This window comes from Centroberyx affinis, unplaced genomic scaffold (assembly GCF_046629955.1).
Source record: "Centroberyx affinis isolate AG114_WGS23_722 - 3 ecotype Tasmania unplaced genomic scaffold, CSIRO-AGI_Caff_v1 ptg000718l_1, whole genome shotgun sequence".
Taxonomy (NCBI): Eukaryota; Metazoa; Chordata; class Actinopteri; order Beryciformes; family Berycidae; genus Centroberyx; species Centroberyx affinis.
The window spans coordinates 116,138-128,594 of record NW_027279335.1 but is presented as its reverse complement, the minus strand read 5'-3'; the positions used below and the strand labels follow the sequence as shown (position 1 = coordinate 128,594).

General features: G+C 44.0%; 1 protein-coding gene across 1 annotated transcript; it reads left to right on the top strand.

Annotated features, from left to right (window-relative positions):
- Positions 1-7,152: 7,152 nt before the first annotated feature.
- Positions 7,153-12,177, top strand: dact2 (dishevelled-binding antagonist of beta-catenin 2). The gene is made up of 4 exons (XM_071519637.1): positions 7,153-7,494; positions 9,078-9,210; positions 9,347-9,640; positions 9,840-12,177. Exons 1-4 carry the CDS (start codon positions 7,222-7,224, stop codon positions 11,750-11,752), a joined length of 2,613 nt encoding a protein of 870 aa, XP_071375738.1. The 5' UTR covers positions 7,153-7,221; the 3' UTR covers positions 11,753-12,177.
- Positions 12,178-12,457: the final 280 nt, after the last annotated feature.

The following is a 12,457-nucleotide window of genomic DNA, read 5'->3' as shown; positions in this document are numbered from 1 at the left end:
CGGCGGAGTATGACTTAGTGTTGCAAACTCATTGTGTTTGCTTAGTGGATGTCTCAAGCCACGTCTGCCTGTGTTCCTGTGTGCATGAAGAAACTTGCTCTATCAAAATAGCTGCCCTTCTAAAGGAGGAGAAGGGAAGAGATTTATTTTTTTTTCTTTCATTCAAATCCTGTCACAGCCGAAACCAGGCTTTTGTGTCTCTGCCACCATCTTGATAAACATACATAAACAGTACAAAGGACAAAGGACAAAGGACAAAAAACAACATACAATTTCTTGCAATTCACTAGGACAGCAGAACACATCTTGCCCTTCAAACTGCTCAACCCCCTTGGTCTATCCCTGCCCAGGCTGACAGAGCTTAGATGGTATTCACAGTAGCTGGGTTGGACCACACACTTCCTGTCTACATCCTCATACACTCCTGTCTTGAAAAAGTTCAGTTACAATCTGGAGATTTTTCTTGGGCAGAGTTAAACACTGTCTTTGTTGAATGGTGTCCTCCTGGTTATAGCAACAGTGCCAAAGGAATTGCCCAAACATTGCTGCCACATAAAGGAACATATTTTTGCCAGAATAAGAATACAAAAAAAAAGATTTTTGACCCTATGTCTTATGTATGACTTCGTTGCTGTTTGCTGGGGGTAGTTACAATAATTATCTCCAGACAACAGAAATTACTGAATAGTCTTTAATTAGTCTTTGAGAGTAGAGATGACTGCTAGCAAACCATAAGAGACTGTGATACTGTGTGGTCAGTATAAAACTATTCCATCATTTAAATCTGATTAGCATTGGACTAATAAAGTGCTCCTTTTACGATCAGCTGTGGAATTCAGTTTGGTCCCTGGCTTACAGAGCCCACAAAGCAGCGTGGGTCTCCCAGGGCTTCTGGACAGGGGGAGTTTAGTGCGATGTCCAAGCCTGACACAGCTCAGACGCCTGTCTCCCTGCCCATGAAAAGATACAGGTCATATGAGACTGCCCATGATAAGTCTCCCTTGTATGGACTTTGACATTTTTATATCCGTGCCTGAAATGTAACCTTTCCAAGGTAAATGATGTCTTTCAGACTTATGCCTAGCTACGTTCTGTTTTTCCCCATATGAAACCCAGACAGATATATACACACATAAGTTATCTCAAACTTCTATAAAACACTTGAGTGTGAAGCAGGTGTAAACATATAAACATGATAAATACTTCACATCACTTTCACGGGGATTGTGCATGGCACACTGCGCCCCTTGACGAATCTCCTTGGGGTTATATGGGAAAAAGACATTTTCCAAATGGCTCCTCCAGCTTGTCACACAAGAGGAATAGGCCATCTCCTGCTCGACATTCTCCATGGCAACTTGGCTGAAACCGACACGTTGCATTCATAGGTAAGGCAATGCTAAATCACTTAATTTGGACTGATTTCTTTATGATTTGCAGGAGTGCAGCATGGAAGCAAGACTCCCTCACTTGCTGAATAAACAGAAATTTGCTCAGCTCAAATAAAATTTGATGAGGAGATAATTTTGCGAGCATACAGTATGAAAGGTCTCTCTCATCTCCAGGGGCACTGCACTGTGAGAGTGCGGATCAACTGAAAGCCTAGAGAGGCAGTTAAGCACATGGTGGACCACATTATAAAGACAGATATGGCTGATCAGGTCCCCCATTGGTGACAAGCCTCCACATGCCCACAAAACACTGTCTGCTATCCCTTGTCAAAAATCCTTTAAGACACTTGTGCATTCCAAAACGATCCAATAGGACTTCTGAAACTGAACTCAAAAATCCCATTGACTGAATTATAAGCCTCTAACAATCCTATTGGCATGTTCAAAGGGGCTCTGGAAATCCTAAAGGATTGGTCCAAAATTCAATACATTTCCTACTACATTCTTTAAATGATTTTCTTGTTGGATTCCCTAAAGTAAAATATTACCCTTCAAGAGAATTCCTACAATATTATTAGACGTTTCATTCAATATTTGTGGACATGAACAACTCTCAATCAAAGCTAGAAACCACAGTAACATCACAGAAACAAGACTCTCATCTGTTATTTCATGAAGAGATAAAACCTTAGAGAACTGACATGGTGGATTCATAGGGCGTTTGTCTGAGCTTTTATATTCAAGCAAGTTTTACCAGTTATGAAGCAGAAAAAAATCCCCATATCCTTGTAGAACCCTGGGCACTGTCACATTGTTTCTTGGATGCAGCTTTGACAGCGGTTTGTTGATGTTCACAAACTTAGTCAGAGGCGTCCAAGAACATCGGCATACCAAGCATGATTTCTGCTTTCGAGTGGATTTTCCCTTTAAGGGCTTTAAGACTTGGGACCGCCTGACCAGCCCGTCATATTATTGCAGTCCCTGATACATCTCGTTCATGGGTGAAGATAGGTTTTTAGATTAGAAATCGCTGAGGGCATTAAATATAAGTCTGGGTTTTCAAAAGAACTAGAGTCCAAATCCATGGGGATGAATTCACTAGAGGCATTTGTTTTAAGAGGAATAGTTATTTAAGAAGCTGCTGATAAAAGACAGATGCATTTCATTGCCAGTACAACTGAGTTGGAAATAAAACCTAATTCCATAATCTCCCTAAATAAATCATGAGATAGACATGTGGTGAGCGGCCACATGTTAACATCAGAAAGTAGGTTTCTGTGGCTATAGACGAATGTTCTGTAAGGGATTCTCCATCATGAGTGTGGGTCATTCATTCAATCATTCATTCATTCATTCATTCATTCATTCATTCATTCAGTGCCATCAGTAGGACTGTAACAAATAACTGCTCTGTAGGTTGAAGGTTTCCCCAGTCAGCAGCGCTGCAGTGGTCAGAGGTGGCAGAGCGACGGAGGCTCCGTTGTCAGGCACAAGAGGCCACTTTGATCTCTGAAATTCCCTATCTTTGCCTTTGTTGATGACAGAATACCTGGAAAAGGGATTTTCAATCAGAGAACCTGCATGGGAATCCCCTGACAGGTAACAATAACACAGGCTATACACACACACACACACACACACAGAAATATGTGAAAATACACAAAGCCCGGAAATAGCCGACAATCAACAACACCCATCATAGGAATTATCCTCCTTTTTAGGCAGCAGAATGTCTTATGTATGATATCAGATTCCCCTGCTTTGAAGTTGTGAGCCCATAATGCCTACATGTGAAAAGGTTGTTTTTCCATGCGCACTAAGAGCTGACAACAGATTCACCTCTCTCTCTCTCTCTCTCTCTCTCTCTCTCCATCTCTGTTTCTATTCCTCTCTCTCTTCCACACACACACACACACATACAGACACGCACTCAGTCCCACATATGACAACAGCCCATGTTTACCTCTCTGCCTTCCATCCCACGCATCCTGTTTGCGGCAGCATCCTCCATTGTTCCTGTCTGTATCTACTTGAGCAGGTAGCAACCCTTTATCACACTCCATGCTTTCTTTCCATTGCTGCCGTAGTTAGGAAGTACCAAGGCTGCACTAAAAGATCGTTGTCCATGTGCTTCTGTTTTGTTTCGCTTTATTGTTCCTTTGTGTTTGAGAATGGTTAAGAGGGAGTGGATGGAAAGAGAAGAGGGGATGGAAAATCTACTTGTAAATACCAAAGATAATGAAGAAGCCACACAAAGAGAAGCTTCCAGTGAGACAAAACATTGCTGATTCACAAGTAGAAAGTAAAATGCTATATCCATTGCGAGAGGCTAGGCATGGGTTAACACTAAGGTAGATGAGGGAGTGGGTGTGGGGTGACAGAGTCTCACTGACTCTAGTACAAAGCCCACACTTGATTTGCGAAAAAAAGAGGGCACCTTGAGGACCAACACCCTCGCTGATGTCACCCTGAGGAAGTGCTTTGAAGGGGATGGGGGCAGAGGGACATCCAGGCATCACAATGCACTGTTGTACGGCAGCAGCATCCTCAGGACATGACGCTATCCCTGTGAGGAGTGGGCTCCACAATGCACTGCATATGTGCCATAATGTGAGCATCTTGATGAGGGAGGCTGAGCACTATCAAAGTGACAGGGGCGCGTGCTTCGAATGAGGGCGGGTAAACAAATGATTTGGCTGAGCTGCATATCTCCCAAAAATCTGCTTGCAATCTTGACTTTTCATGATCAGTAGGGTGGTTCATGGGTGAAATAGCATTATTCTGCATCTGTCTTAGGATCATTCAATTGCATAATACTAAGTGAAACACACTGCACCCAAGGGATTTAAAGGCAATCCACGAGCAATATGTCAAAATACAGTAAACTATCATGTATGATTTAAGAGTAGTGTGAGACCGCCCTCTAGTGGAAAGTTTAGGTTGAATTGGAAGCATCTTTCCAAACACAACAGCTAACCCACTGCCATTCATCATACTGTTGCATTTTGTCAATGGGAATTAGGTTTTACAAAGCCACATACAAACTACATGTAACCTAGAAGATCACTTTATTGAGTTCACAATCTGTGACAAAAACTTATCATGTTCTATCACCTTATCTTTGATCGGACTATGTGTCATAGTGTGATCCTCACACAGGTGTACACCGCTCCTGGCATTTTGGTATTTCCTTTGAACTCCTGCTTCCAGATAGCTGGAGATATCAGCATGAAAGAGTCTCCCCACCTGTGATGCAGTGGGAGCAGCAGCAGAGTAAGTGAATAGTCTGTAGCCTACCTCATGTTGCCACAGCCTGTGATGAGGGCTTAATCATTCCCTTATTTATTTGTTATCAGATTATTGAATGGGAACAAGTGCTTCATTTGAGTAGTGAAACATCATCTCAGGATGTAAAGGAGAAAATGAGAATAAATATTTGCCCTATGAGTCATACAGTTGGTAAGGTCCTAACACTTGGTGGATTTAGATTTAAATCAAGAAATAATTTAAAAAAAAGGCAATGGAGGTAAAATAATGGATAAAGCGATATGATTTTACAAGGTATGCAGTTAACATCTTATTTGAAAGAAAGCATAGAGCTACTACAAACTTATTGGCTAAAGAATGATTTATCAACTACCAATGAGGATTAGAAAGGTTAAGATTAGGCTACAGAAAATGACTTCATTGCTCATTTTTTATATTACAGTATACTTATTTAGGCTTCCCAGAGTAGGATAGCTTGGTCTTTTTCTGCAAGTTATTGGTCCTAAATCACTACACTGCAAAAAAAAAAAAAATATATATATATATATATATATATACACACACACATATATATATAGATCCCATTAAGTCATTTACTCTCAGATCTAGTCTTAGAATCTTATTTTTCTGAAAATAAGTGAAAAATTCCTCCAATGGAGTGAGATAAATCCACTTGCTTCTGCTGTAGTTCACTTGTCTTCTTGATTTTCTACAACCAGGTGTCAGTATTTTGAGGCATATTACTCCAGAGGCTAGGAAGGGACTTGTGATTCAGGAAAATTTATTGAAGTTGGCTTGCATTGCAAACAAGTGAAATTATCTCACCCCATTTGTTCTTAAAATAAGATTTTAAGACTCAATGCTATATTGCAGTATAGTAGACTCATTCAGATACACATAGATTTGCACTAAAGGATGATTTGTAGGCAGTTGACATAGATTAGCCTACGAGGAGGACACATGTATGGCTTAAACCAATGGTTCAAACTGGGGTTGGGGGACCCCCAGGGGTCCATGAGAAGGTTCCAGGGCTCCCCACTAAATTGAAGAATATTTTAACTTCACTGGTATTTCATTTTAAGATAGGGCAGTGAGAGAATCATATAGGAATTTCTTTTTTGATCAGAGGTTTCCCACTGTTTTCTCCCTCCCTACAGCATAGACAGTTGCCCAGTTCTCTACCAAATCATATCAAACAACAAATGTCTTTGGGTTCCTCAAAAAAACAAATTTGTATCAATCTATCTTTATTTGGGGGCCTTGACATTAAAACGTTTAGGATTATTCTTAACCAACCGCCATGAAACTGTAGTATTCTTTGCAGGCACAAGGGGTCGCCATCCATCTATCACTGCCACCTATGGACTGGTCCATCAGTTTCTCTCATTTTTCTTCTTTTGTTGTTCAAAAGTCTCTATTTCCAAGGTAAAAAAATAAGTTAAATAAATTCATTCCAACGACTAATAATTTTTTATATGCATGCAGATTACCCTATAAGAAGTGGTGTATATGCCACATGTCCATTTCAGTGTGAACGTGCTTTGGTTTGTCTTAAAAATTTACCAGTAAAGTCCATTCCCTGCAGAAAATGCATGGATTAGCCTACCTCATTTCTCTGGATGAAAGCAGCTGGAAGTGTGATTGCTTCAAATTGAAAGGTTACAAAATTCATCAATTCATCTTCTCAGTGTTTACAATCTGACCACCAGATGTCACTATTGACTCTCCAGGTTTCATTTCAATGGTTAAAATTAATAGTTAAATATGTTAAATAAGCACAGAGATTTAGGGATGTGGGCTAGTGGAGGGTTTACACACCTCAACTCAGTTTACACGCCTTTTTAGTTGCAGGATAGAGATTATCTACTTTATTAGGCTGGCATAAACCTTTATGACAATTTTTTTTAGTATACATCATGTCAAGTAGCATCAAATTGTTGTAGATTTTGTGAAGGTAGGGTCTTTTAAGGGAGACAAGCATGAACTAATGCTGTTCTGACAGCAAAATCGGTATCTGTTCAATTTTGGGGGGGTTGTTTGCCTCGTGAGGATCACCAGCTGGAGGTCATTTTCATTTCCCTCCACATCACTGATCGTATCAATACACCCATACATCTTCTAAAGTACTATTGTTAATGGAGAGAATAATAACAACAAACAGTGAGAATAGCATGATAATGTGCACATCAAGCCGTTAGGGATATTATGCAGATGAACACAGTACATGCCTGGGCAGCTCCAGTAGGGACTTGAATGGAGAGGATTAGTACCAGATGTTCATTGCTACCCAGCGGTCAGCCAATGGGAAGAGAGCCCATTTGGCCGGTGGGAGGAGCTCAGCCTCTGCTCTGCGCCTTACATTTATTCTAACAGGTAGTCTAAAAACCAAACAAGGGTCGGCTCTGCAGCTGCAAGTCATTTCTAACCACGCCGCCATCCTGCGAGGAACTCAGCCAATCTAGTCTCATAGCAGGGCGGTAAAGAAAACACTGCTCGGTTGCTTACAAGGACATTTCTTGCATTGTGTTTCGTGTCTGGATATGCCCGGACGCCGCGCTCCAGCATGCTGAGCAGGAAGGTGTCTGGCGCCGGGATGATGAGCGCTGCAGCCGGGGTAGACCGCAGCAGGGTCGGGGAGAGGCTGCAGGCTGCGCTGGCCGGGCTGCAGGAGCTGCATCTGCTGAGGGACAAACAGAGCGACATGGTGAGCTGGGCGCTGTGGATGGACCGGGAGGAGCCAGTGACTTCTGTCCGCACGAGCCCCGAGGGTCCCGTGATGATGGGGGCCGAGGAACAGCGGCTGGAGGCGACCCTGACCGCCCTAAAGCAGCAACTGGTAGGATCTAGTTTGATATATAACCCTAAGAATCACTATAGGGCTTATGTGCCTGTGGTACTCAATAGTAAGTTTATTGTGACCTTATTGCACATTATGGTATTTTTATCTAACATAGCATAATATTCCTATAGGGACTTACAGTTTTGCATCCTTCTAAAACATATTCGTAAAGAAATGGCTTCAATTGAGCTCATATCTCCTATGATATATCAATAATGAACTTTGTGTTTTATTGTATTTAGGATAAAGACGTCTGTTTGAATCAGCTGATGCTCATGTGCATTCAGTCTTCAGTCTTCAATTATTGCCAGAGACTTTTATGCTCTCAGTTGGGGGTAGGAAGTGGGATAGGTGTCATAAATCAAGGTTCATTGCAGGATCACGGGACTCTTGTGTGTGTGTGTGTGTGTGTGTGTGTGTGTGTGTGTGTGTGTGAGAGAGAGAGAGAGAGAAGAGAGAGAGTGTGTGTGAGAGGAGGGGGGTTGCTCCTCAATCATTAACCACTATAATGTAGCTGGAAATATATTAATAGCTATTGCCTTTAAGTTCACCCTGTGTTTTTCAAAGTTGGACGTTTGGATTCATCAAACTGCTTGCATAAAACATTTGTCATTTATTGGGAAACATTCAGTAATATGGTGAGAGGCCTATTGAGTGCAGGTGACAACTAGATGTGTGGAGTTTCCATGACAAACTTTTTCCATGTAGGCTACTGTATATCCATTTACAAAACGTGTAGGGATTAAGGTGCTATGCTTGACTTCCAGTAGAATTGAACTAATGCTAAAATGCATTGAAGGATAAACTGTAAATGGTTAGGGTAATGTAAAATACAGGCCATACAGAACCATGCTGGTTCTTAAACTCTCTCCATACCAAGAAATTCTGTATAGATCCCCTAAATAGAAACCAACTGGCCAAGGGAGCCATATTTGAATAAATGTAGCTGTTTGTACTAACGAGAATAAAACATTAAAGACATCTGCTTTTTGCTGGCGATGACCCCTGAAGGTCCCCAGTCCTCACTTTGAGAACCACTGTAACAGTGTTGCCCAGCCCTAGCTGCTAAATCAAACACAGTCTTCCACCCCAACCCCCAACCCTTCCTCCTCCAGGAGTTTACACAATGGCCAAGCCCTCGCTGTGGGGGAGAAATGAGTTACCTACCACTGCCTCTTCCAGGCTCCCCCATGTCCTCCTGGGGTTAATGATCAGCCGCAGTCTATTTTGTTTTTCTGATGGCTGTACATTAGAACATCCTTTATCCAAACAACAGTCTTCAGACCTCATCTGAACAAAATCCTAGCATTGTTAACATGCATTTTGACTTTCCTGCTTGACTTTTCTTGTCCATACATGCAACTGAAGCATTGAACCTGCACATTTGACTGTGCAGAGTATTTCAGTGTGATGCATGTTTTGACTGAGCTTTGTTGCAAAACCTCATTCTCTTGAACAGCTTGCATTTCTGAGAAAATTAATAAATGAGGTTCTACTTCATATAAGTTGTACTGTACATATTATTTTGCATTTGGCTAAAGTGTCTGTGTGTGTGTGTGTGTGTGTTATCTGATTTACAGTCTCGTCTACGGAGGCAGGATGTCGGCCTGAAGACCCACTTGCAGCAGCTGGACCAACAGATCAGTGAGCTGAAGCTGGATGTGAGCAAGGCCTCCACAGAGCAGCTGGAGAGTGACAGCAGGCCAAGCTCAGGTTAGTAGGCACACAAACGCACACACATTTTTTACATTTTTAGCATTTAATAAAGCTCTCACCCAACCTGCCATCACATGACAGTTCAATTTCTTGGGTTATAATACTCATGTGAAATCTCTCATGCTCTCTCTAGGTTTCTATGAGCTCAGCGATGGCGGCTCCTGTTCCCTGTCCAACTCCTGCACCTCTGTGTACAGTGAGTGCCTGTCCTCCTCCCAGACCAGCCTTCTCCTCCCCCCCATGAGCCCTGCCACTTCTCACATCATCAGCCCCCTGTCACAGGTTGATGTGTGCCGCCGGCGCTCCGCTGATGAAAGCACCTCCCAGCCCAACCCTCCACGGGCCACAGGCCTCCATCTGGGCAGCAGCAGGATCCGGGCTAGCACCACAGGCACTGAACGGGCACGGCCAAGACCTGTGTCAACAGGTAAGCAGTGCATCTCAGCCAATGCTCTCTCTCTCAATAATTGGTGTAAGAATGGGCACCAGTCAGTTGTTGTTACTAAGCAACGTTTGTCTATGGTGGCCAGCTGTTTATTTCGATTTACAATTATGTACATTTTGAGTAGGTGAGTGATTTCAAAGGGAAATTAGTATTGATTGTGTATTCCCTGTGTGTTCACCAGGTGATCTCGATAGGGTGATGACTCTTGGACCAGGCTGCTACAAGTCTGTGGATGGGAAGAAATCCTCAATGTGCCCAAGCCTCAAGACATCCACAGTGGACCCCAAGTTCCAGAGCAACCTGGTGTCCCGCAGTGGGACTGAAGTGTACCACTACCCCAGCCCTCTGCATGCCGTGGCTCTCCAGAGCCCCATCTTTTCTCCAGGTGGGGAACCAGCCACCCCAGGGTTCCTAGAGGACCAGGGACCCCCAGTACGTGGTGTCCCAAGTCCTGACACCCTGCAGAGGGCACAAGTACTGTCTGAGACCAGACCCCTGGGTTACATTGACAAGCTTCTCCAGCGCAGCATGACCAAGATCAACATCCAGAGTGAAGCAGGGAAAGAGACTCTGTATACACACAGTGATTATCACAGAAAGCCCAGTGACGCTGGAACAGTGTTTCCTGAGTCTCAGGTTGAAATGTTTCCTCTGCAGATTTTGCCAACCCAGACTTCAGATATCATCCCACCAGATAATGACCGGAAGAGACATTGCATGATATACTCCAGCCAAGAGCAAGTTAATCACGTAAACCACAACCAGTCAATGAGAGCCCCAGAGGTTTCATACCGGTATTCCTATCCTGCTACCATGAGGGAGTACAGCTCTGGGGAGGTCATCACCTCCACCACCAGAAACAATGACAAGGTCCAAGGAGATCATGCTAGTGTTGTGAGGAGCCATTCAGAGAAAAGATACGGGGATATCCCAGAGTCAACACTACCTGAGAGGAAGGGCCATGGGCAAAGGCCAATCATGGCCCACAGCTCTAGCACAGAAGAGAGTCAAGGCTTTGAGGTTCATGTAGGCCACACAGCGTCACCTGACTTTGTCCATGCCAAGTTTGTCCCTGCTCAATCTCAGCGGGTCAAGGTGAGACAGGCGGACCGCAAGACCAAGGCTGTGAAACTGAGAAGAAAAGGCAGTGAGAAGCCTCGGGCATTGAGGCACCAGCAGGGTTACTCCTCCAGTGAAAGGACCAGAGAGGCCCATGGTGGAACCAAGGGAGAGAGAGAACTGAGAAGGTCCGGAAAGGGCAAGATGACCCAGAAATTGGTCACCTGTCTGGGAGAGGAGCGCGGACACTCAGGCTCAGACTCCAGCCTTTGTAGCCCTGGACTCTTGAACACCCACAAGGTCCATCCTAAGCCACATCCCATTCCTGCTGTCACCAAGTCCAGCAAAAGCCGCAGACCCCAGTACCTGGAGTATGAGCAACCCACAGAACAGAGGAAGAGGAGGCAGGGGACGGGCAAGTGGCCATCTGAAGTGGAGATGCTCCAGGCCTCATGTGTTCAGCGTCAGAGGTCAAGAGATCCCCATGCTCAGGCAACAGGGAGCAGGCAGATGGTCCGCAGTATGAGTGCCAGGCCACACTCAGGCCAGTGGGTAGGGCCTCCTCGAGCCCTCCAGCCCTCCATGTCCTCCTCCTTTTTCTTCAACAGTCTCAATGCCAGATACCCTCCAGCTCCCTTCCCCATGTCCAGCCACTACCCACCCAGATGTGAGTCTGAGTACTCGGCTGAATGTGCCTCACTGTTTCACTCCACCATTGCTGAAAGTAGTGAGGGGGAGCTGAGTGATAACACCACCAACCGCTTTGGGGATAGCGAGTCCAGCCAGAGCTCCCAGTCCTTCTCCGACTCTGATAGTAGCCTGTCCCTGGACGAGGGGGACCAGGTGGACAGCCATGAGGAGGAGGGGGGTCTGGTGTGGGCTGAGGCCGCACTGGGGCCTACTGCCGCTGGACTGCCCCTCCAGCAGCTCCCACGCCCCGAGCCCCCAGCCTGCCGCATCAAAGCTTCCCGAGCCCTGAAGAAGAAGATTCGTAGGTTCCAACCTGCCTCTCTGAAGGTCATGACCCTGGTGTAGTGGAGTTCCCCCAGGCAGAATGAGGACTGTTGGAAAAAACACTGAGAACCGTGGGAAATGCTCTCAAAACATGTTGGAAAGATCCCACCTGCTCTTTGAGGACATCAACCTTAATCACCACTTGTACAAAAACAAACTCTGTTTCATGGATCTCCATGAAAAGCAGCAGACAAATGCTACAAATTTGCATTTAAACTGGACAGAATTTGTGCACTCATTGCTCAGTTTGTTATAGCTGGAAAATTATTAAGAATATGCAGTGATTGAAGCCAAAACTGTGCATTCTATAAATGCATGTGTAACACAATTGTAATTGATATCCACACTTAATTTGTAAATATTTATGTTGTTGTAATTAAAGTTTGTCAAAGCAAGTGGCTGCAGTTGAAGAATTCAAGGGCAAAATTGCTTTCATATAATTGTATGTACATTGAGAAATAAAACCATTCTTTTTACACTTTATTTCAACTAATTAATTCTTCATTTTGTCATTGGTTTTAACCATGCATATCTTTCACCTTAGAACAAACAACTATTTACTATACATTAAGGCGTTTTGCATTGAGTTTTTACATGCATCTTTAACTCTTCTCCTGCATTCAGATAGCTAAACACCACACATCACTAACTCTTGTCCATTAGCTGATTTGAGCTATAGCCGTCATACCAGTGGTACTAAGAGCAGCACTGGCCAAAAGTTCAAAC